Source organism: Sabethes cyaneus, chromosome 1 (genome assembly GCF_943734655.1).
Source record: "Sabethes cyaneus chromosome 1, idSabCyanKW18_F2, whole genome shotgun sequence".
Taxonomy (NCBI): domain Eukaryota; kingdom Metazoa; phylum Arthropoda; class Insecta; order Diptera; family Culicidae; genus Sabethes; species Sabethes cyaneus.
The window spans coordinates 163,399,194-163,424,850 of NC_071353.1; the positions used below are offsets into that span (position 1 = coordinate 163,399,194).

Here is a 25,657-nt window from a genome sequence, read left to right on the forward strand (position 1 = left end):
TTTAGTCATACTTCAGAAATGTTAGTCAAATAAGATAAAATTCACTTGAGGAGGAACATTATAAAACCTAACAGACTTTAAATACTCTGATAAAACTACTATAAGAAATGAATAAGACCAATTTGCTATTGGATTGTTACTTGGGGAATGATTCTGTGGGACTGCATTCGCTTGAACCTCGGATCTACTTGAATATTTTTCTTCGTGAATTAAAATTAAAATATGCGTGCGTTTCGTTTAGTCGTCAAAACTTAAAATACCAATGAAGTAATTTACTTTCTATTCGTACCTTATATGTAGCTAGATAAACGTCATGGGTTGCTTTGTTATTTGCATTTTACATTTTTTCTAACGCGCGACACTTCCCTGCTGTTGCCATGATGATAGCTTCCAATCCATTCTGATCGTCACTATGACCAGATTTTGTAGATCATTGAAAGTAAATTTATACGTTTTGCTCTTATTGATTCCAAGCTTCAACATTCATCAAATTTGATAAATATGAAAAGCAGCTAAGAAAACGTTTTCTCTAATGCTTTAAGGGATGTTTGTCAACAATTTGTAGGAAAACATAACAAATGGTTGTATCAGCTAATGATCTAGTAAAATGATTTTATTTGAAAATAATTTAGGCACATGATTTGTTTACATGTAACACAATAAGGAAAGGTACCAAAGACGGTCGCTAGACGGGAAACCGATTTGAGGTTCGGAGGGCTGAATAAGAATGGTATTCGACTTAGTTTCAAAAACTGAGCGATGTATGGACTTGAACATCTAACTATTACCCGCCAATTCCACCATCCTCTCTTGCTCTTGTGCATCAGTTTTTTGCACCAACTGACCCTTCTCACTAGAACCCACCGACGCTGACGTCCCGCCCCCGCTAGACGAACCAACCGAATCCGATCCTGCGGAATCGGACTCACTGTCCGAGGAAGACGAAGACGAGCCCAAATCGTCCGCTCCCAACCAAAGAGCACCTTTGGCCTTCTTCTTTTTTATCCCACCACCTTTGGTCACATCACTCTTTCGCTTAACACCACCAGCCCCCACTGCAGCGGCGAAACCGGCCGCTTTCTCCGCTTCCAGCGCCTTCCGGAAACCCTCCTGCACGGCTTCGTCGATATTCTGCGTCAAATCACTCCGCACCCGGTTGTACTCTTCGTCGTGAAACTCGTGCTTCGGTTTGGCCAGCAGTTTATCGATTTTTTGCTGCAGCTTGGCGGCCTCATCGGCGGGAGCGTCTTTCTGCTTTTCCAAATAAGCCTTCAAGCGTTTCTCCTCGTTGATATCGCGCAATCGGCGACCGCTCAAATCACGGCACGCCTCCCGATTGGTGGTCTTTTCGATCTGTGCCCCAATGGCTCGCAACATCGAACCGAAACCACCCTTCCCTCCGGGAAGGCGTTCGTGCAGACGAACGGGAACGGATGGTAGTAATTTGTCGTAACAGCCATCCTGGAGGCGTTTGCCATTCTGCGTAAGGTAGTATTCCGATGGGAGAAGGCCCTAAAAATAAAATTGATTGGGTTAATGTTTGTTTACAGTAAGTAATTACATTTTTTTTTACTCTTACCGTTTTACTTTTGATCCATTGATGGAAATTTCCAGCGCGCAATTCTTCTTCCTCCACTTGATAGGTTTGTTTTCCGAGCACTACTTGAACCATTCTGCACCGAAAACTTTATCAAATGCACAGGACTTAATTGTGTTTTATTATGATAATCTCTACAGCAGTTTTAATCACTAGTTTAACAAGATGCTGCTTAAATACGTTTTTGTTTTGGGTATGGCTGGTTTGACAGATGGGTGGTAAACAATAATGTGAAATCACGCGCATCACAGAGTGACAAAAATGAAACGTGAAAGAGTTGCGAGCCGATATTATTTCATATCGTTCCGTAAATTCACACATAGATGGCAACAATGCGATAATATGCCTGTGAATAAAAGACCTACAACCCGAGTTCGTTTATTTGCACCTGATAAAATGCGAAATTATTTGTAAAAAAACGCTAGAAGTATGATTCCTAGAAGTAGTATCCCGATTAAATACTCTATAGGTTCTATAGGTAATGATTTAATCTATTTTTATGAAAAATAGGTAAGCCACACTTACTCACACACATCAGGTTATCATGGAAGGGTCATTTTTTACCGAGCCGCAGGTACTCCGTACTCAAAACTGACTCAGAATAGTAGTAACGGTGATTTTATGGGTAGGTTGTTAATTCAGATTAGTCAATTTGCTAGGTACATTGGGTTAGATCAGTGATTAGGGTTGAACTCGGCAGAGAGTGGACAGGCACTCGATTTACGGAGGAAAAATGTAGTAGAATAAGATCGTTAAAGAGCAAGCGATATTTAGATAGCTCATTAGCGACTCAAATTGGTCGATTTGAAGAAGTGGTACGAAATTCCCTGAAGAAAGGCTCAAAATAGGGGGTACAATACGTCCTACCATATCGTCTTTGGGTCTAAAAGGTCATATCTGACATGCCTGACACGGTTATAGTCATAAATTAAGCAACAACACATTATTCTGATTACGCATAAGCAATTAGCACGCATCCCGAACTAAAGGGCCAAACAGAATGCTGCGTTAACGCATCCGTCAGCGTCAATTTGACAGTAAACCCGTGGGAAAACTGTCAAACTGTTCATACAAGATATGGTTATTTAAGCAATACTTTCCAATCCCCATAAGAACCTTTCCGCAATCCAATAAAGAACCTTTGTTGGGGAATCTTGGCTGGGATGGTCTACGTAGCAGTCAACAGGAACAGTTTAATAGCCTTTGCAGCCGTAAGGCGGGCTGGTCCATAACGGACATGGCAACACTGGAAAATCCGTCGGATTCAATTTCCAGTCGAATTTTCGAAGTGATCCTAAATCTGGGTGTCGACTCAAATTCAGAAATAAAATTCTCAGACTTTCCCTGATGCATCAAATGTTTTTCCCTGACCTTGAGGGTCTCGCTTAAAAAGCATATTTCGCGTGGCTTATGCGACCTTCTGAAAACTAAAGCCAGATTTTTCACGTTTCACGAACACATACAAAAGATACACGGAATATCTACAAAACGGTGAGGAATAGCCATGCCTGTGTTGTGCAATGATAGTGCTTGCCTGTGGCCACTTCCATACTGGTAGCAGCCTGGTGGAAACAGCACTTCCAGATAGGAACAGGATAAGAATTTTGAGCTATGGTCAAGTTGTGCCTCTAATACAGGAGGAGAATAAGTAGATAATTAGTGACGTAAAGAACGGTAAAGCTGCAGAGAAGAACGGTATCCCGTCTGAACTTCTAAACGTGGGAAGCAAGCGGCTATACGAATTAATCTACCGGATCATCAGAATCTGGAAGGAAGAACAAATGCCAGAGGAGTGCTTGGCGGACCTCATTTGCCATTTTCAAAAGAGGACATCAACTCGAATTCTGCGAATTCTCTCGGTACCGTGGAATACATGAAGTCTGATACAGCAGATTTCGAGCACAATGAGTGAAGTCTGACAATTGTGCGGCGCAAAACAAAATCCAAAAATCTACACCAAATTGAAAGATAATCAAATCGCCACCACAGATGGGGTAGGTTCTAATCCAACCGATCAAGCTGCGTATATTTTACACGGAAATTACCTCGATTCCGAAGTAGATAAACAATATTACCGACTGAATAAAATTTCCCTGATTGAATTTCGAAATTCCCTGATATTCTCTAATTTTCCAGGAAATCGACACCCTGTAAATGGCAGGCATACTAAATATTAATTTCGGATTGGATTTGAAATTTCCAGCAAAACATTTATTTTTTCGCTGATACTCGGGGATGCAGCTAAACGAATGTCTATCAGGGAAAAAGACATTGATCGTGTTCTACAGGAACTATTAAACTTGAGATCGAACGAAAAATAGCTTGAAAATATTTTAATGTCGAAAAACGTACCAAATGACCAGAAAAGGTCGATAAAGAATATGATCCCAAGTTAAAATCTTGAAGTCGCCAACGAATGCTTCGAAAGGACGAAAAAAGTTGACAAAGATACCATACAAAACTCGTTTCTAAAACAAACAACACCCGAAAACAAGTCAAATTCCCAGAACAAACAGCCGTCGTAGACCGACGCTGAAGGTTGGAAAATGTCAAAAAATTATGCTAAAAACTTACAATCACTCAAAAACTTTCTAAAAGGTAGAAATGACCACATAAAAAGGCAAAGCCATGGGTATTAACGTCCTTCAGAACTTGACCCTTCTTTATCGACAGACTTCGCAGCCGGTTTTTAGAGAGTACAGGAAAATTACGGGGCTAGTGCAAAGATCCTATTAACTCTGTAGCGGCACCGCCCAGTCGAGATTCGAACGTACGAAAGCCAGCATCAACTGGCCGGAGCAAACTGGGCGGGCCACAAAAGTAATTTCAAATTAAGCTTAAAATCATCAAAAACCTTTGAAGCTTGAAAAACTAGCAGAACAAGACTAAAACCGCGACAGAAAATGTTTCCAAATTACGCATAAAATGGGCCGAGAATAGCCGTTGACGGCTGGAAAAACAATATCCTTAATCAGCGTTTTCCAAATGGGAGTTCACGAACTCCTAGGGATTCGCCAAAAACTTAGCTTGCATTAAAATAATATAGTATATAAATATATAGCATACTAGTTGAGCCCGAATCTTACGATCCGGAAAATATAAATGTCTGTTCAGAATTCAGAAAACTGACCAGTGTTTGCGAAGATGTTTAATCTTTGTATTAGTTCTGTGAGTTCTTATATTGCATAATATAGCTCTAAGATGTTGTACATAGAAGAGTCATAACCGGAAACTGAAACAATTAGTTTGTATGGTCGCATTGGATTTTATTTAACTGCATAAAAACTTCTGGCAACATTTATGTAGTCTGATTAGAGTAAAATGTTGCTAAGAAAATTCTTGATCGTTTGCTATCATTAACCCATTTTTTAAAATTTTGCGACTTAGTCCGGTCTGATTTAACACCGACCATATGATATCGCGACAAGCAATCGAGTTGAGCAGGCGAGTCGAGTAGTCCGGTCGAGCAGTTGAGTCGAGTAAACTAGCCGAGCACTTGAGTTGAGCAGTCCAGTCGAGCAGTCGGGTCAAGCAGTTGAGTCGAGCGTCGAGTCGAACAGTTGAGTCGAGAAATCTAGTCGAGCAGATGAATCATGCTGTCCAGTCAAGCAGTCCAGTCGAGCAGTCGAATCGAACAGTCCAGTTGAGCAGTTCCATCGTGGAGTTAAGTCGAGCAGTCGGGTCGAGTAGTAAGTCAAGCAGCCGAATCGAGTAGTTAAATCGAGTAGTCCACTCGAGCTGTTCAGTCAAGCAGTCAAGTCGATCTGTCCAATCAAGCAGTCGAATCGAACAGTTCAGTTAAGCAGTCCAGTCAAGCAATCAAATCGAGCAGTCTAATCGACCAGTCCAGTCGAGCAGTCTAGTCAACCAGTTGAGCAATCGAGCAGTCCAGCAGTCGACCAGAGAGGTGACTGAGAATACAATCCATTGCTACGAAAGCATGACGTCCTGTCAGGGACCTGTTTTTAGTTACCGATAAGCCTCTGACGACATCCTGTCAGAGACCGGGTTTTCGGTACAGACATAAGCCTCTTATATAAATAGATGTTTAGTCTAGAATCAACAAAAACGGATTTGAGGGCCATGAAAGTACGAGAAATGTAAGTATAACATCACAGAAAAATTCTTTTTTAAAGCCAGAAAATCCGAAAAAAAATGCTCTGGAAGAATTTTTGAAGGACGGTAAAGGTTTTACAGTTTATTCTAAGTAACGCCAAAAAACCTAAATTTTCCGAAAGGGAAATTAACTTAAATTACATCGAAAATTGCCAAAAAGCTGTTTGAAAGATAAAGAGGCGATCCCAAATTGAACCTAAAACCATTTAAAAATAGCCAGAAAACGCATTAAAAACGTTCGATGATCCCAAATTAAGTTTAAAATCTACAAGCTATGCTTCAAAAGACCGAAAAGATTGACAAAGAAATATAACAAATTGAACTCCTTTTAGAAACAGAAAACTTGGAGGTGGGCTCTATAACTGCAAGGTTACCGAGTCTGCTTTGACAAGCGAGTGGTCGTGGGTTCCAATCTTAGTAGGAGCTGGCCATTAGAGGTCAAGTGACTTTAGGATGGGTTTATTCTCAGGCCCCTCATTACCCTTCCTTCATGCTGAATTCTATATGACCCCCATAAAAGCACTCTTGACAGTACAAAAAGTCACTCTTACAGTTAAATGTCGTGGTGACAAAAAAAAACAGAAAACTCCCGAAAAATGAAATGAAAAATTCAGTCAAAAAAGAACACAACTGACGGTCGGAAAACACCGAAAAATCCTGAATGAAATTTAAAGCCGCTGAAAAATATTTCTAGAAAGGTTGAAATTCGGAAAAATCCTTTGAAGGTCAGAAAAGGCTTAACTGTAAAATACAAACAAATCGAGTGAGGGTTACTTTCTGCTGGACTAGCAAACGGAACGAAACCTCCACTGGGTTTGTATACAGTTTTGCAGTTAAACCCTTTTGAAAAATTGGTGCCGAAATGAAACATACAATTGATTATAAACTTTCTAAGAACCAGAAATGACCACAAAAATGGTTCTAAATTAAGCTTAATATTGCCAAAAAATCTGAGCTGAGCTCGGAAACGGAAAAAATGAAGGACTAAGTCAAGTAACATGATCTTCTATTTATATAACAGGCTTATGTCTGTACCGAAAACCAGGTCTCTGACAGGACGTCATAAAAGGCTTATCGGTAATTAACATCAGGCCTGTTTTCGTAGCAATGAGTTCTATTCTCAGTCACCTGGTCGACTGCTGGACTGCTCAACTGGTTGAATAGACTGCTCGACTGGACTGCTCAACTAAACTGTTCGAATCGACTACTCAACTTAACTGCTTGATTGGACAGATTGATTTGACTGTTTAACTGAACAGCTCGATTCAACTGCTCGACTGGGCTACTCGACTCAACTGCTCGATTAAACTGTTTGGCTGGAGTACTGGATTAAACTACTCAACTTGACTGCTCTATTGTACTGATCGACTTAGCTGCTCGACCGAACTGCTCGACTCAACTGCTTGATTTAACTGCTCGACTAGACTGCTCGACTCAACTGCTCGACCCAACTGCTTGATTCGACTGCTCGATTCTCCTGGTCAACTCAATCAGCCAGAGTTATAAGATGATTTCGAACGATTGATAGCTCTAAATCATACAGAGCAGCAAACTTTGAATGCGTTTTTCTCGAAGTCAGAATTTTGTCACTCGGTTCTGCCTGACTTGACACCGACCGGACCTATGAATCGGTTCGGGGCAGAAAATGGACGGTTCAAAGCCACTCACACACAAGAGCCATTTTGCCCACCTTTAGAATCAGGACAGTCAAGCCACGAAAATTGATTTACATTAGCCAGTCCATGACTACATAAGTCGCCTGTTTGTAGCGTTATGTAGCAAGTAAAAAGCCCGAGCCTCTTAGTCTGCCTCGAGGTACGACACTGATCTAACAAGCCAGATATCACATGTTCGAATCTCTACTGGAAGAGGCTGATAGAGTCAATAGAATCGTTGCACTGGGCCCTTCAATTGCCCTGAACTTTTACTGCTGACTAAAATAGAAAGATCAAGTTTCCAAATCGGAATCGGAATGTAACACCTAGGATTAACTTTGATAGCAAGCAATAAAACTTGATCGAGAGTGAAGCTTGTACAATAAATTTTCAAACGACGATATCTAAGTCGGACTACCACTGGTGGGGTCCAAGTTTGGATCGAAGAAAGTATGAACTTACTGTAATCAACTCGAAACTTTTCTTTTTGTCATTTATTCTGCTTCTCTGGCCAAAAAACCTAAACCTAATACCAAATTGAAATATGCTTCAAAAGGCCGTAAAGGTTGTCAAAGGAACATACCAAATTGAACCCCTTCCTGAAGCAGAAAACAGACGAAAAATAAAATGAAAAATGAAGTCAAAGAACACAGCTGAAAATCGGAAAACATTGAAAAAATACTAAATGAATCTAAAAACCGCTGAGAAATGCTTCTAACAAGCTAGAAAAGGTTGAAAGTAGTCCCAAAATAAACCAAGAGTCGCCCAAAAAGGATTTGAAGCTGTCCATAAAAGAACGAAGGTGCGAAAATGTCCTCAAATTAAGCCTAAAATTTCCGAAAATCCAACCGAAAAGGTTTACAAAATGGTTAAACGAAAATGATCCCAAATAATGCTTTAAAAGGCATAAAAGGCTTTTTTGAAGACTAAATTAAACATAAAATTCCGTTTCAGTTTGCAGCACGAGGTGGGTCAGTTAGACCCAAGTCTGTCCAAGGCTGAGAGAAAGAGTTAGGCGATAATGGCGATAGTCCGTGCGGACCATCTCTAGCGCCAAAATGAGTTGATGATGATGATGATGAATTGACGGGATAGAAGAAATGCAAGAACTTGACTTTTCCCAGACCTGCCAGACTCTTGCTATTTTTTTTTTTCTTGTGTGGACTCATCAAAAGGTCTCAAATAAAGATTATTAGAATCATCGAAACAGCTTTTTGAAGGCCTAAATGAATGAATAGTGTCCTGAAACTAAGCCAAAATCACCGAAAATGTTTTGAAGATCAAAAAAAGACAATGCAAAGGATGAAAAAATGAAACTTTAGCCTAAAATCTGAAAATTAGCACTTCTAAACGCCGGAAAAGGCTAAAAATTCGAAGTTTTGCATTAAAAACACAACCGCATGGTTGACGTAGGACTGCGCAAGGCAGGTTTTTGCTATAAAACTTTGAATAAGCAAACTTTTTACACGACTTTTACCGTTAAGCAGTTAAGTTACCACTAGAGTAAGCGCAATGACTACCGTATTTCATGAATTGACTGACTAGAAGCTGCCAGGGCGTTCTTTTATAGGCAATGTGACCTTGCAAATTATCAATTTTTGCCTTCCACTTTTCTTAAATGTTGGTTAAAAGGGTAGGTAAGGGTAAGAACGTCATCGATGACCACTGAACAAAACAACCGAACAGAGGGTGACCGGTCGGCATTTCGCCACCCAACCACGGAAAATAAAACAACATTCACCGCACTTTGGTTTTTGGGAATTTTCTTTGTTCAAAGTTTTGTTTTTGTTTTATATATGTATATATAAGCACAGTACATTTAATCTTACACGTTGCATGCTGTATTTTCATTTGTTTTATCTTCTTCTGCGCGTACGATTCCGTTCCGGAACGGAAGGAACCGATATCGTCGGAAATGCTCCTCCCTAATTACGTTCTTCTTTTATGATCACACACCTCAGAAATGTGTGAGACTGTGTGTGTGTTTGGGGAGCGACGGGACGCGCGTTTTGGTTTGCTTTCTAGTTAAAGTTTCTCTCATATCAACAACATTTATTATGAGTCATTTGTCTGTTTTCTTCCATTATTAGTTTAGTTTCTCTTTGTAGTAATTAAATGTAATTTGTGTTTATTTTGTATCGATAGATAGAGATGTGGGTAGCGATGGCTTACGGTTTTCTTTGTATTTCACATTTGGACTGTGCGGGCGGCGCGACGATCCTACTCCGCTGTTCACGACCGACCGACCGACCGCTTCAGTTTGGTTTCGGTTTCTTTCATCAACTCAACAAAGGCATTCTCGTGTTATTTTGTGGGTGTGGTGCATGCGCGCGCGTATGTGTGTGTGTTTGTGTATTTCAAGAGTAGGACTGATGTAGTTCTTAAGATCCGTTACTGTTTTCGTGTATAATTAAGAATTCTTTGGACGTATATCTTTTACATCACTGAATTTGACAAGAGTTTGTAATTCATTGTTTTGTTTGGATGTGCACAAGCTTCAGAGTCGCTTGTTGACTATTGACACTTCTACAAAATGTCCTCTGCTAATCGACCGAGCGTCAAATCACGTTAGCGTCCAACCAAGAGACTATCGGTTATGTGAATAATAATGCTTTATAATGTTTTATCGTCTTTTTATCAGGTATGCAATTTACTATTTCCTTACTAGAGTTCAACAACGAGCGTCTATTGATTTTAATTCAATTGCAATGGTTGGTAATACGGGACCGTAGGTTGGTCGTTCCAAATTGACACTCTAATTAGATCCAGTAGAATTGATCTGCACTAAATAAGTCAACTTCAGTTTCAGTTTGTTTTCAATAAGTACCGACAATTGTAATAGTTTTTAGTATATCGATTAGTAGTATATCTCCAGGATGCATATGATTTTCTTTATAAAATTATTGAAACCTGCTTCGTAACATCGTGTCTGGGGAATCGCTTTACTATTCTGAGTATATCAATGTTCTACGAGAAATATAAATTTGATTTAATCAAAATAAGTTTTTGTAAAAATTCATCCGTTTTCATCTTTTGACCTAACTACCTTTGCTTGGAATTGAATGATATATTTTATATCATATGTATAAGAAAATCAAAAACATTTCATCTTCTTCACAAATTGGTTTGATACTCTTGATACCAAAATTTTAAAGCACATTGAGTTATATAATGATATCTCTGAAAGCGTTTCGAATCGCTTTGAAACATATTGTAGTCAAACTGTATCGAGTCGCCGCTCTGGTCACAGAGCTCCATTCGGTTATGGCACTATTCTTGGAATAGTTGAAATTCGTAGGTTTGTTTTTTTTTCATAAAAAGTAGGAAAATATACATATAGAACATCCATCTCACTCGCTTTTTTTATATTCTTACAGCTAAATATTGTTTTGAGAATGGGAAACAGTAAAATACAAAAGGATGCTGAATATTTGTATGTTTTGGGGGTCTGCCCTCCTTATTTTTTCGACAACATTTGATGACGGAAATAAAAGCTAGCTGACTTCATGGTAGAAAATTTTCCATTTAAAAGTCTCGCTTGTAATTGTTTTACAATTCTACACAAAGTAAAGAACCGTAAAAAGAACAACAAAAAATGGTCTTTTCCGATCTATGGTAAGAGATGTGAGCCGATCACCACCACGCACGGTTGATGGTGCACAGAGCACAGACATTAACGACGGAAAGACAAAGTGCTGAATTTTTTTCTTCAACATTTTTTTAGAAAAATCAAAATGCTTTCATCTGAGTAAATATACATTGCACCATTTTCAGTAGCTGAAAATTACATCGTTTTTTTTTTCTTAGATTCACATCAATTTACAAAAATTTCAAAGTTGACACCTTCTTTTTCTAGCGATTTTATTTATCTCCAACCATTCAAATGTGTATTTCGTTGTATGAGAATATGTCCCTGTTAATCGGTTTTTAAACATCAATTTTTGTTTTGTTTAATCTACACTTGTAACCAGTTTCGAAACCGTTGTCGCTTTTGTTTTTCACTTTTTGCACTTGCAAAACACTGTTAGTTACTTCAGCTTTTTTTTAGTATTTATTGTTTAGTAGACCACTTTAGTAAATTTTTGTTCGATCCCGCCATTAAATTTATCACAATGAGAAAGAAAAATATTCACAATTTTAAACTGATCGTATCTGTATTACCATAAAAGAAAAAAAATAAATGTATATTATCCTTTCTACTCTCGTCTGACTATGAAACTAACTGCTGACCTGTTTTCTGCATCTGTGTTTATGCATGTAATACAATGTTAAGATACAACAACACGCATGCTAACTTATCGGGAGAAGGGAGTTTCAAGCGTTATCTTAAACATAAATTTTGATTTTTGCTGAACTAAAGCTAAAACTCTACAAAGAAAAAGGACGTAATCAATCAACTAACATTAATCATCACTTTAAACGCGTCAGCGAAAATTCTCAGCTGTTTCGTTTTCCCTCATCTAACAAAAAGTCACTTAAATTAAAAACTGAACAGCTAGCTAGCTTAGACGTGTAGGAGTGTGTGTAACATTCGCATTCGCATCCGCATGCATTCGCATTCGAGGTTCCACCAGAAACACACCCAACATTATTCTCTTCACGGTCACGGAAACTTAAAACAAGTACACTTACTTACGGGCTAGGCTTCTTCAAGCCGAAAAAAAAGATGACGTAAAACGTAGTGCAAAAACAGCGCAGCAAATTTTGATTGTTCGTTCCAGTGATTGCAGGTAGATGGCGGGAGGTGATGGTGACGACACCATCACCACCACCACCACGATTGGGGCCGTCTTTTTTACTGTTTTTTTCTTAAGTTTGCGTCGGTTCCTCCTAACTTCTAAGTGTACGACGACGCAAACATGTCGATGTTTTCCAGCTCCAGATCGGCCAACGGTTGGTAGGGCAGATGGTTCACCACCTGCTCGGTTTCCAAATTGAAACTGCCGATTCAACGTGGTGTGATGGATGAGCGTGATTGTGTGTAAATGTAGATGTTCGTGTGTTCGTTTTTCGATTTGCCACACAAGACGAACAATTGAAAAAAAAAATAAACAAATAAATAAAACAGAAAAAATAAAATAATCGTTGATTTTCTGAGAATAGCGATCGGCTTGGCAGCAGAAAAAAAGCAGAGAAAGGACAAGGGTGGATGCATGGAATATAATTTTTACAAGTTCTTTGAATCCTACTGTTAGTACGTGCTACATTTAGCAGTGCAAAGAGGTGCTGAGAATTGCGAAAAGTAAATTAAGCGAAAGCTTATCTAAGTTAGGGAAACACGTCTAGTTACTGAGCTATTTGCAACACTGGTTAAAGATTAACTAAACATTCGTATCTTACGAACCATTAGGAACCTTACCGAAAATAAAAGGCATACGTAAATATTTGCTTAGCAGCTAACACGAAATAACTTTAAAAACATGCAAAATTTGAGATATCAACCTTATTACTAAAAATGTTAATAAGAAAAATCATACCAAAATATATAACATTCGTTTAATTAATTTGTCCCTCTCTAGGTTAGCCGTTTATGGTTCCTTGAAGGCCCTGGTTTCTAAATCAGAAATCAGAAGAGATCAATCACCCTATCTCTTCCAATCTTGAATTTCAGGCAATTATTGAAACCAAACTTTCGGACTCGTTCAGTAATTGACAATAAACTTAAACTGAAAAAATGTAACTGAAAGTCTCCAAAGAAAGTCAGCCATAGAATTGCCTATAACCTGACAAAAGCGATTAAGGCAAAAGAACGAGTGTTTGAGATGAATGAGAAAGTTTGACAAAACAATAAAATGTGGCAAAACACAATCATACAGCAGAAGTTCCTTTTCAAAAAATTTCGAAAGAAGCCACAATTTTCTGCATCCAAAATGCCTGCGAAAACAAATTTCCAGGTCGGATTTTGGAAGGCAACAAGCGTCAGTGGCTCTATGAGAAACGTGGCAGTCGAGCCTCAAACGCAGAAATCACTGGCTCAGTGGTGGGATGCTTATTTGTTACAATTATCTCAACACCGTATGATTTGGGTGTTATTTTTTTGGGTTGGGGTCTTAAATTACTATAGCTGAGAACGATATTGACGCGTTGAGAACGAAAAAACTCCATGACCTGTTACCATTACCGAGAGAACTGGCCGATCCACAACACCAACCACATAGTCGCAGGAATCACGGGATATCGTTAACCCTGCATTAACCACCTGAATAGCGCCCAGGTCGAAAACCACGGTGGCGTGGAAGGTGATTTCGACGGTGCCATCCCCAATGATAGACGAAGTTAAGGAAGCCATAATACAGCCAAAGAACAACAAAGAAGTAAAAAGTACTATCCCAAATCATTTTCTACCGGCTATCATCGATTCCCATCAAATTTGTGGGAAGTTATAAGGCCGGCTTCATTAATGGAAGTTCAACGATGGATCAAATATTTACTTTACGGCAGAACCTTTTAAGAAGGTTGTTAATGCTGAGTTCCCACGCACCATGTCGACTTCAAAGCAGCATAAGATACCATCGACCGAAAAGAGCTATGAAAAATCATAGACGAGAATGGTTTCGCACGATGCATCAAACTTCGGGCGAATTATCGAGTTAATTTGAATCAGGCAAATCAGGCTTCGTCAAGGTAACGGTCTCTCATGTCTGCTGTTAAACGTAGCGATATAAACATGGGGGCATGTTCAATCAACAAATCTAGTGTTTTGGTCTGCTTTGCCAATGACATGCAGATTAACGGCAGAAAATCTGTGGCAGTGGCTGAACAGTACACCAGACTAAAGCACCAAGCAGAGAAGAATGAATTAACGGTAAATACGTTTAAAACAATGTACATGACGGCCAGTGGAAACGAGGCCGACCGACGCCGCCCGGACAGTACAGGAACAGTCAGCGGCGATGAGTTCGAGTTATTTGTGTTATTCAGTCCAATCGCAGCGCAGTCCTTAACGAGCCGTCATTTAAAACTAATTGTGTAAACTAATTGCCATTATCAATTCCCCGCCCACCGTCACTGATTCAACTAATTTTGGATTCTGGATCTGGATCTGTGTTTGAGTACGGAGAAAGGGTCCTTAAGCTTGCTACTATGGGCAAGTATATTCCTTTCAAAAGTAATTCGGTACCTGATCTCCCCGCACCTTGCAGGCATTCATCAGTAAACCTTCACCAATCTGACAATGATGTCGGTGAAAGTATTTGCTCCCGGATCGCCGAACAGTTTGCAGCCTAATGATTTGTCGTTGCTATTTGCAGATTATAATCAGCCCGAATTGCGGATCACTTCAACAGAGCCTGTTTTCTACAATTTGGAACTTTCAGTTATGTTTCCAGTGCATAAAAAAGATGACAAACAAAATGTAAAAAAAACTACAGAGGCAGCACATCTCTTTGCGCATGTTCAAAAGTGTTTGAAATAATTATACATGATGCGCTCCTCGCCAGCTGTAGGCACTACGTCTCATTGGATCAACGTTCCATTGCTACAAACCCTGTGAAATTCACAACAAAATGTTTACAAAACATGACTAAACTGGACAAACTTGGTATAGACTCGAGCCTTGTACGATGTTTTTGATCCTATCTGTTGGATCGAATGCTCTAGGTGAAGTTGGGTAAGATGCAATCCGAGTATTTCTCGAATCTCTCCGGCATTCCACAGGGCACCAATTTAGGATCGCTGCTCATGATGTTTATCAACGACATAGCGCTCATGCTTCCAGATTATTACCGCATGCTTTTTGTAGTCGATATCAAACTATTTAAAATGGTCAGAAATACTGCTGATTGTTTAGATGTCCAACACTTAGTTAACGTTTTTTTTGCAATGGTGTTCCAATTACTAACCGTTATATTCAACTATACTTTGTGTAGTCAGATTGTAGCTAGAGTAGATACGGCTCGTGATCTGGGTGTAACTTTGCACATACCAATCACTTTTAGACCACACTACAAAGAAATAATGATCAAGACTAATAGACAGCTCGGATTTATCTGCAAGATCACTGGAGAATTTCGGGATCCTATTTGTTTTCAATTACTGTATTGTGCGTTCTATTCTTGCAACCAACTCAGTGGTTTGGTGTCCATTTAACGCTAGTTGGATCTCAAAGATTGAAGCCGTGCAACGAAGATTTGTACGGTATGCTTAACGAACTCCAGTTGCCAGAATACGCGGATCGCTGCCAACTGCTCGGAATATAAACATAGATAAAGAAAAATAAAGAAGATTCGAAGCACAAACCGTATTTATTGGGAAAATTTTGTTCGGTGAAATCGATGGCGATGCCCCGAACATTTTGCAGCAGCTCAACTTATGTGCAGCGGGGTTCTACAGGAATTCCAAATTACCAAAATTTTCTTTAATTTCAAAAACTGTTGCCCGGAATTCAGTTCTATTACAGGTCAGAGAAACTACCTCATTTTTCCGTGTACGATAGAGGATGTGAGCCGATATCAAACAGCTTAACTATGGTACATACTAAATTAAATTCGCTCAAAAGTACACTAAATAAACATTTATTTTCGAATAAAAGCGGGGAACGAGTGGCGGCGGTATGATGCATTCTACCATTCCTATGCCGAGCCATCGTGAGAATCCGTGCGAAAAAAAAACGAATGCCGAAGGAGTGATGACCTCATTTGCCCTATTTTTAAAATAGAACATCGACTCTAGTGTAAGAACTCTCGAGGCCTTATATTACCCAATTCTTCCTATATGGTGGTTTCTCGTATCCTGTTCTGTAGACTGGGACTGCTAGCGCAGTCCTTCGTCGGCAAGTTGGCCAAGCTGGTTTCCGTGCGTGAGGGTCACGATCCACAACGGATCAGAGGTTCACCCTGATCAGGGCTTGAAAAGGCAATGCTTTCGAACAGAGAAATACAGCATCATGGGAGATGGGATGGGAGATACGTCGGTCACGATTTCCGGTCACTGGTAGCCGACGGAATCGTTCACAAGCTATCATGAGACCATCGTTTACGCTGACGATGTTGTACTTGTCGTAAGAGAACAGTTTGACGCAGTACTGTTACTGTCCAATCGTTTGCAAGAAACCCTAAACACCACCATGTTATGGTGCTCACAAAATGGACTTAATGTAAACCCCACCAAAACAGTCGTTATGCCATTCACTAGGCTAAGAAACATACTATTACTCTCCATATACTGAATGGTGTCAGACTGAGCTTCAGTAATGAAGTCAAACAGCTCGGAATAATTCTCAATAAAAAACTGAACTGGGCTGCCCACCTACGTATTATGCTGTTAAGAAAGTAACTTCGGCTATCTGGACATGCAGCTCACTGCTAGTTTGCCAAAACCTGGGGATTGGAGCCTCAACTACCCTTTCGGTCATACACTACTATTGCACGACCTAGAATAACTAAACAAAGTTCAGCGCCTGGCCTGTCCCTCAGTTACCAGTGCCATGCGTGCAACACCTACTGCAGCCATGGATATGGTTATTGCCTTTGCATCTTCATGTGAAGTAACAAGCAGAGCTAGGTGCACTATGGCTACAAACAAAAAAAAATATACTCGAAAGTGACCAAATCGGTCATCTTCGCAAACTTTGGGAGTTCAATCTGAGACCCTTCTTCTAACTTCAGTCTCTGACTGCGTGAAAGCTAGGCCCAATATGAACGTTTCAGACAAGGTGATTGAAACAGATCGCTCAATGTGGAATAATGGAGGGCCCGATCTTTCATCTGGTCCCATCATCTTTTCAGATGCCGCAAAAACAAAGTTTTATTTCTTTGGGTGCCCGGTCACTGTGGAATCGAGGGCAGTGACTTTGCTGACAACCTAGCAAAATAAGAATCGACTCAGCAATTGTAACTCCGAACCGGAAAGTTCAGCGCATCTGTTCTGTAATTGCCGGCCTCTTGCATTATCAAGGCACAACTTCTTCGGAAGTTTCCTTCTTACTTCATATCAAGTATGGAGCCTAAATCCCAAAACGGTCGTTGATTTTATTAACCATGTTAGTACTGAATTGGGGCACAAGATTACAACTATTCGACTCAACTCCTTCATGAGGGTATGAGCCAAGGGGAAAGCCGTTGAGAATGTCTTACGCCAAAGTGTCAGAGACCAACAAAACCACCAGCGTATGACACCTAAAGTTCGTCGAATTTATCGCGTCAACTCAGAGGCGCCATCGCTGGGTGAAATTGTAGCAGCCATCAAGAGTATGAAATCCTATAGAGCACTAGGGATATACTGTATTTCAACCGCAACTTCTCCGGTGGACGGGATGCAGGGCATATTGGTTAACGTCCCTAAGAAAGGAGACCTAACTGAATGTGGTTACTAGCGTGGCATCATGTTGCTCTGTATTATTCTCAAAGTGCTCTGTAAGAGTGTAAGGTAATCCTCAACCGGATCCAGGAGAAGATTGACGCTACTCTCCGGTGGCAGCAAGCTGGATTCCGTGCTGGCCGATCATGTGCATAACGCTTCGCATTATATTGGAGCAGATCAACGTTTTTTAGGAGTTTCTTCTGCTAGTGTTCGTTGACTTCGAAAAGGCGTTCGACCGACTCAACCACGAAAACATCTGGGGCGCACTTAGGCGTAGAGGAGTTCCAGATAAGCTAGTTCATCTCATCGGGACTCAGTACGAGGCGTTCTCGTGCAAGGTTTTGCACGACGACGTCTTGTCCGACCCCATAAGGGTTACTGCTGGCGTGAGGCAGGGCTGCATTTTAACACCGCTTCTGTTTCTCATCATTATGGATGAGATATTAGATGGAGCAATTGACAGTAAACCAAATCGGGGATTTTCTTAGGGAATCCTCTAACGATGGAGCAGCTAAATGACCTCGACCTAGCCTCGTGCCTGGTGGCCTGACAACAGGATATCCAATGAGGAACTCCATCGTCGAGGTCATTAACGGCCGATAGCAACAGAAATTCGTTAACGTAGGTGGAAGAGGATCGGTCACACTTTGAGGAAGTCTGCAGAGAAGTATTCGACTGGAATCCGCAAGAACAGCGTAGAAGAAGCAGACCCAGAAGCTCATGGTGACACAGCTTAGCTAACGACATCCAGGCTGTAGACTAGAACCTGTCCCGACGACAGATAAAAGCCATCACGGGTAACCGTCGGTAGTGAAGATCTCTGATTTCATCCCTTTATTCCTGCCGGACTGGCAGACATGGACACAGATCCAAGCATCAAAGATTGTCTTAAAGAGTTTCACATGAAGTCCAAATTAAGAAACTGCAGGTGAGACTCTCATAAATAGAAAGAGAAACAACCGCATTTTTCCGTGTACGATAAAAGATGTGAGCCGATATCAACCAGCTTTACTGATACATACTAAATTTGACTTCCTCAAAATTATACTAAATACATTTCTCTGAGTTAAATTTCAACATAGATTTTTTTTACATTACACTGAAAAAAAGGATATGCTAAACTTTCGAATCTCATATTTTATAATCAATCAATCTTGATTCCCTCCCGGACATAAGGGTGGATTCAAAAAATGCTAATCTCAGACTTATTTCATGCTCTATAGATACACTCAATTTTCAAATTTTGAGGGTTTTACTGCAAAGAAAGTCGGTATTTCGACCTTGAACCTTTGACGATTGAATTTCTAAAAGCGGGGAGCGAGCGGCTGTACATAGCGATCCAGATCAAGGATCTCTGCGAAAGCAGAAATACCGGAGGAGTGATTGGATGACTTCATTCATCCCATTTTTACACGTGTAAAAAATCTTCCTATCGAGTGGTTCTCTCATATACTATTCTGTAGACTGAGACTGTTAGCGGAGACCTTCGTTGGCGTGTATCAAGCTGGTTTCCGTGCGTGAGGGTCGCTGTAACGTTCGTTACTACCACCAGTTCCGGGAGTACAAAACTCATCTGTTTGTGGACTTCAAGGCGACGTACGATTCAATCAAACGATATTAGCTGCGGCCGATAATGCAGATAATAGCACTCCAATAATAAAACATGTAATCTCTGATTACAATAAATATATAAATTTTAGAATGCATTTCAACTTTAAATTCTATAACATTGAAAACCGCAAAACTGCATTCTAAACTCAAGATGGAGGGTTTGTTTTGCATACGGTTTTTAGTGCCAGGCGGTTTCCAAAACGAAATTCAACTGCGAAGTTCAGATTCGAGTAAATCACTTTCAATAATTTGCAGTGCGACAAAAACGGTTATAAAAGTTGGAGTTTTTCATGCAAATTGGAGCTCACCGTCATTGCAATACGAAACAATATTCAAGCTAAAGTCACAATAACAAGCACGAGATACATAGAAAAATAGGCAACGGAAACATTTTTTTTATAATTACATCAAAATTCTACTGAATATCAAATATATTGCAATGTTATAGACAATTCTCTCGATATGAAAATGTTGAACTACCACTCAGTTAAACAACCACACCCAGGTAACCAATAAGTGTCAACAAAAGCAGTAAACCAACTCTTCATTGGGAGTTTGTGGTATCTTTACTGCACATTTAGCTTTTTGACTGCCACAGCAAACTGGCATTCAAACGTTTATTGCTATTCGCAGTTGTCTTGTCGGTAATCAGGCTGCAAACCCAAACAACATAAAAAAGTTTTATTATACACTTATAACGGTTCTGGTAATTAAAATTAGCAAAAAATCGGAATAAAAGTGTAGAAAAACTCAAGAAAGGAAGCATGCATGCACATTGCACATATAGATTGAGAAAACATCTGAGTAGTTTCAAGTTGATCATAGCACCGATAAACAGGGCAACAGACAATATAAAGTTATAAAAAATAAGCAAATATGTACTTGCTGCTAATCGACGGGACGTGGCTCTGAGAAACTATCTCAGCCTATCTTACTGTCTACTAATGTGCTTACTTATTAAAAAAAAATTCATTGCGACATTATGGCTAGGTGCATGGTGCACACAAGTCGTGTCTACCGATTTGTTTTTTTGTTTAAGTTATACACAACACATCGTTTAGTTACATCACATTTAGATTCCATTAGTTTGTTTTTTTTTCTCTCTCTCTCTCTTATTGAGCAACAGAAAGCTTTATCACCTATTTTATATGAATGATCTTTTCTTTTTAATCTATCTATGTATATATTAGAAGAAGCTCCTCTTTCTCTGTCTGTCTCTCTGCTTGTCAGGTTAGGGATAAAAAATTGGCTAAAGATTTAACTAGGTATAGGTTCTTTTTATAGCTACAAACAGTGTTCAATTGTCTAAAAAATGTCATTTTTTGGTGAAGAATAACATTCATCAAGAGTGAAGTGCTACAAAGAAAGGATCCTGCCAAAGTGTTGCGCCATCTGATCCCAAACGGGCTCGATCGGTAGTGTGTAATTAGTTTTTGCAAACTAACTTTAAATATTTTGAGTTACGGATAAGCGCGAAACCCCACATTGTTGGGTTTTCTGCCATACTACAGATTTGTTCTAACTTGATTTTTAAACTTTCATCTTCCCGAAACTAGTTTCAGAAAATTAAGACCCAACTTCTATTGCCTGGCAAGTTCTGCTGTAACTAGCACCCTAATCATTCAGATTACGGTATCGAATTGGTGCCGACTGAGTTCAGCGGAACGTTACACACACATAATTGGAAACGAGACTTATCTATGTGCATTTGAAATCCCCCGAAAAAATTTAACCGTTTTTCAAAGCCAAATAAGAACAAAATCAAACGATAAAAAATTAGTTTTTAAAAGGTTTATTTTACTTTAAACACAACAAAAAATAAAATCTAATGACTGTTTAGAAAACAAAAACCTAACAATTGTATGTTGAAAGAAGTTTAAAATAAAACCCCCCCTAATAGGAAAGGAGCTAATTCCTAACAAATAAAAATAAGTAGCGTTTGACTGCCATAGTAAAATAAAACCGATTCACCGACCAATACAGCAAATTGGAGCAGCAGCGCTGCGTCCGTGCAGCACAAACGCATCACAGTCGTGTATTAATTCGTATAACATTTGCATTTTTTAAATTAACAACTGATTTTTCCTTAGACCTTCTACTAAGTAGTGAGGAAGCAGCTGAATACTCTACTTGGAAAGATTTTTTTCCGAAAGAAAAAAATCCCCAGGATAGGAAACAAAATTACTGAAGAAGAGGATAGTTTTTGGTCGGTAAACCTAATCGTGAAAATATTTCAAAATCTTAAAGCTAAAACTCTCACTCATATGCTTGGGTTTGCGTGCGTGTCTAATGACACGTCTCTCTTAGAGCCCATTGGCTGCCGAAGCACTACTAAAGTAATTATTGTTCAACTGATTGATGAGGTCTTCATCGACCGGTCGACCCTGGTAGTCCGCCAGCATGGTATCCACCAAGGTTTTTAACGTTTCCTCGTTGGCGGACGAACGCAGGGTTAAGGAGTTGATTCTTGTCGATTCGCCGCTGCCACTACTATCCATCAGTTGATCACCGTCCAGCACCGTCGTCGTCGTCGTCGTCGCCGCGGCCATTTCACCACCATTGTTGAACTGGTCTACGCTGGTCGGTAGCTGCTGCTGCTGCTGGGTCGGTTGCAGTGGACTAGTGACACGCGGAAATTTCTGTGCCGGCCCTTGGGGCGACACATCCGACGTGGCGGGAGATCCTACGCAGGAATAGACATTGCCACCGCTGTAGGCCGGACTGCTGTTGCTGCTGCCGTTCCCACCGCCAGCATCCAGCGACATCCCGTAACGGAACTCGCCGAGTACCGTTGGGCGGGGCTCGGTTCGATGCCGGTAAGTCACCTCGGAGAACCTTCGGCGGACGGTGGTCAATTTCCCGGGCGAAACAACACACAAAAGGGAAAGTAATTATCAGTAAAAACCGAAGGCAGGAAAATTGAAATCTTCTGAATAGCATATGAAGAGTGACGGCGAGGCTATGACGAGGTAGCAGCAGCGTGGCATCAGCAACAAACAGCAGCAGCAGCAACGCGGGTTGAATGAATCGAATGCGGCATGAAGTTTATGTAGGGGTGGCAATGCAGATGAATTCTGGCACAATGAGTCCCGAACAAAAACCAAAACACACCCTCAAACAAAAACAAACGAACGAAAAAACAATGGAACGGACGGCACACACGCACACAGCGAGGACGGACACCAATTCGATACCGGTTATGTTGTTTTACACACTATCAATTTTGGCTCAACACTTTGAACGACCCATCCTCCCCCCTCAGCGCTCGGAAATCTTTTTGTAGGAAGGATCTACAGATTTAGCTATTTAACATTAGGTACTTCTCTCTTTCTTTTTTTTTTGAGGATCTGTGCAAAGTGGGAAACAATCAATCACACCTTTTTGGTTTACGTATACGTTGTTTTGGTACTTTAGGTCTATAATTTGACTAGATAATTTCAGCTCAGATTCTTCTCTTTACCCTGTAATAATTTCATCATCATTGTTTTTTCCACTCCCTCGATTTCGAGATCTCATCTCAACTGCATAGTGAGACTCTCATTTTTTTTTTGTAACTTGAATTTAATTCTCGGACAAAATTGGCTACAGTTAGTGAGTGTGTGTGTGTGTGTGTTAGCGTATACAACAGCTAAGAGCTCGGTTGAGACGTGTGTTAGCGGTGTTAGTGGTACCAATTTAGTGACTAGAGATGCATTATAGTGCTATTCTGATAGCTGCGCGGTTCAAAACCGGGGTAGAAAAAAGAAGTTAGAAACAAACGCAATGGAAGAAAAAAAAAACGTTCGTTGGTTATGTTTTGTTAGCGCTTAGAAAAAAAATTAAGTATATTACATTTAACTACAGGGTAATGTGTGAAGGTGGAATAAGGACCGGTATGGAAGTAGAACCTGGAACAAGGAAACTTGGAAGGAATTACCTTCATATAATTACACCTCGATTGCGGATGTGCTCCTAATGATAATGCATGGTTGAATTTTGCATGAAATAAAGCCAGAAAACTGCACAAAGTGAAACTATTGTCATAATGATTTGAGTTCTATTCGAATTTATTTTTTTTAACAGAGAGAACTGTTTCCTTACTTCTCTGCTAGAAGCCATTTAATGCCTTATATTTCGAAGGATCAGCCAATAATTCATATTAAAAAAAAATTTGGGTTTTTTTGCAACGATTTTTACCGTGAATTCTACTAAGACGCTCGGAAACCATTTATAATAGTTATTTTATGTGTTAAGAATAAAACGTGAGCCATTTTAATGGTTTTGAGTTTTTTAAAGCGTGGGCTTCGTCGCTATTTTCTTATGCTGCACCGACGTAACTTAGAAAATTATTCAAAATACGCTATTTTCCGTCTCTGAATTCCTCTCGTTAGCAAATAGCGCTAATAGCGATAAGACAGAATAACCAAAGGCGAAGAGAGATATTCTGTCCTTCAAAATTTCATCATTTAAGATTCTGCCTGTACCTACATAGGGTACGAAATGGGGAAGGCAACTAGGAAGAAGCGCCCAAGTCCCTATCTAGCACCTTGATGTGGCCATACCTGGAAATGCTCCAATTTGTATAATTGAGTCTCCAAGCTACAGGCGGTGCAGGGTCGTGTGGTTTTTAGTTCTTGATCTTACAACTGTAGTTTTAGGCAACCATTGAACCACACGACTTTATTTCCATGTATTGAAGCCTGGCTTCTGGTTTAAATGCCATTATTTCACTTAACCTGTGTTGACAAAGATACTCCCAACGACTGTAAATATATCATTATCTATATGGGAAGCGTTTGGTACGGGACGTCCACGCTTTCTTCCTTTCCCTTGGTTTCAAGAAGTTGAATCAAATTAAGTATTATTTCTGGTTCTACTCGTTTCCTTGAAATTCTCTCTGCCATAGCGCAATTGGCCGGGTTGTTGACGAGAAAAATTATTGATTCATGTGGACGATTCATGTTCCAGAATGCTTTCGAGAATTGGCTGTGTTAGTATGAGATTAGATTAGATTAAGATTCTGCCTGTACATAGCTTTCATTATTCTGCATTTAAATTATGCCAAATTTAATTTTTTAAATTTGCAATATCTTTGAAATCTTTAAATTAAAATTTTCGGTTGTCGAAAACCACAGTGAATGGGGTCATCCGTTGTTGTAGCATATTTGAAGATAAATTTTCACGATATAAAATACTAATTTGGATTCGATTTTCATGTTCCTCGGAAAGATTGTCAGAAAACCTAAACGTGGTGACTTCCATTGCTATGTAACTTTTGCTACAAAATTCGCATCAGCACCGCAGATCTTGTTTACTCCAAAACACCCTAATCATTCAGATGAGATGGTATCGAATTGGAGCCGATTGAGTGCAGCGGAACATTGTAAATAGTTGGAAACGAGACTCATATTCTTGTATGCATTTGAAACCGTTTCATAACATTTGTTAGCCTAACGAGAATAACTCGGTTTTCAATTCATTGTTTATGTGCGTTTAATTTTTTTTCTTCCCACGTTTAAGTTTCTGCCAGCCTTTCAGACTTTTTGAATCTGCCATTCCAGTTTTTGTCAATTTCGACGAAATCGCTTATGATTCCGCCTTTCAATCCAATTCTATTATTTCATTCTGCTTGTTTGTGATTCTACCTCTCTTATGATTCTCCTTCTCAGTTTTGCTTCAGTCGAAATCCTACTTGATAGGATCATGTTTCTGCCTTTTAAAATTCTCGCTCAAACGGTGGTTAATCATCCGTTCCATAGACTTGTACAATGCACTTGTCAATGATATTGGCCTGTGTTTAGAGCATTTGACGAGATTATTCCATTCTGTTTGACTAGTATGCGTCCTGTCGCGGTTTATTAATCTTAGCATGCGTTTCTTCCCAGCTGCAGCATGACATGGTTCGTCAGAAGCTGCTTAAGCATCCAAGCTGATTTACTGTTGGTCTTTATTGAGCCTTAGGTACCATGACGATTGATGGAATCGCAGTTCTTTGTGGCCCTTAGAATGATGAAGTTGCTGGTTAGTTGACTATAGCTGGTACAGATTCCGTCCGTTGAACTATCTGTTACCATACAAGGAGTTAATAGGTTTACATTTACACCGTTCGCTCGAGAACTGATCTTTGAGAATTCCATCTAAAAAAACCTCCCACCAAGTCCTTTTTGCATTACGGATGGTTTGGCGGCATCTGTTACTCGCATCCCTAAACCGTTCAGTGACTTCTACATTATCCGACGATTAGCTGGTAAAGATTTGGCTGCAATTAGCGTTTTTTTTTTGTTCTGGTTAACAACGTACCTAATAACTTTTCACCTCCAGTGAAGAGCTCTTATCCCTGGCTCCTCACTCGTGTCTAGCGACATTGCCAGATGATATTATATTGTTATCCACGTTATAG

The 25,657-nt window shown here is 39.8% G+C and overlaps 2 protein-coding genes across 5 annotated transcripts in view; both read right to left on the reverse strand.

Annotated features, from left to right (window-relative positions):
• Window positions 1–637: 637 nt before the first annotated feature.
• LOC128745338 (splicing regulator SDE2) lies at window positions 638–1,758 on the reverse strand. The gene is made up of 2 exons (XM_053842381.1): window positions 1,580–1,758; window positions 638–1,512 (listed from the first exon to the last, which is right to left on the reverse strand). Exons 1-2 carry the CDS (start codon window positions 1,670–1,672, stop codon window positions 778–780), a joined length of 828 nt encoding a protein of 275 aa, XP_053698356.1. The 5' UTR covers window positions 1,673–1,758; the 3' UTR covers window positions 638–777.
• A 7,366-nt stretch (window positions 1,759–9,124) lies between these two features.
• Window positions 9,125–25,657, reverse strand: part of LOC128732709 (signal transducer and transcription activator) — a 132,244-nt gene continuing 115,711 nt past the window's right edge. For 3 of the 4 annotated variants that reach the window (XM_053826026.1, XM_053826028.1, XM_053826027.1), the window contains one exon: window positions 21,091–22,113. In XM_053826026.1, coding sequence (XP_053682001.1) covers window positions 21,582–22,113 — 532 coding nt within the window. In that variant the 3' untranslated portion in view covers window positions 21,091–21,581. Of the gene's footprint in view, window positions 12,309–21,090; window positions 22,114–25,657 lie in introns of those variants that run through there. The other variant, XM_053826029.1, reaches the window with a different exon arrangement.

Coding starts and splice junctions, on each gene's coding strand:
- LOC128745338 (XM_053842381.1), bottom strand. CDS start 1,672: ATGGTTCAAGTAGTGCTCGGAAAACAAACCTATCAAGTGGAGGAAGAA. Junction 1,513..1,579: donor AATGGATCAAAAGTAAAACG/GTAAGAGTAAAA, acceptor TTTTATTTTTAG/GGCCTTCTCCCATCGGAATA.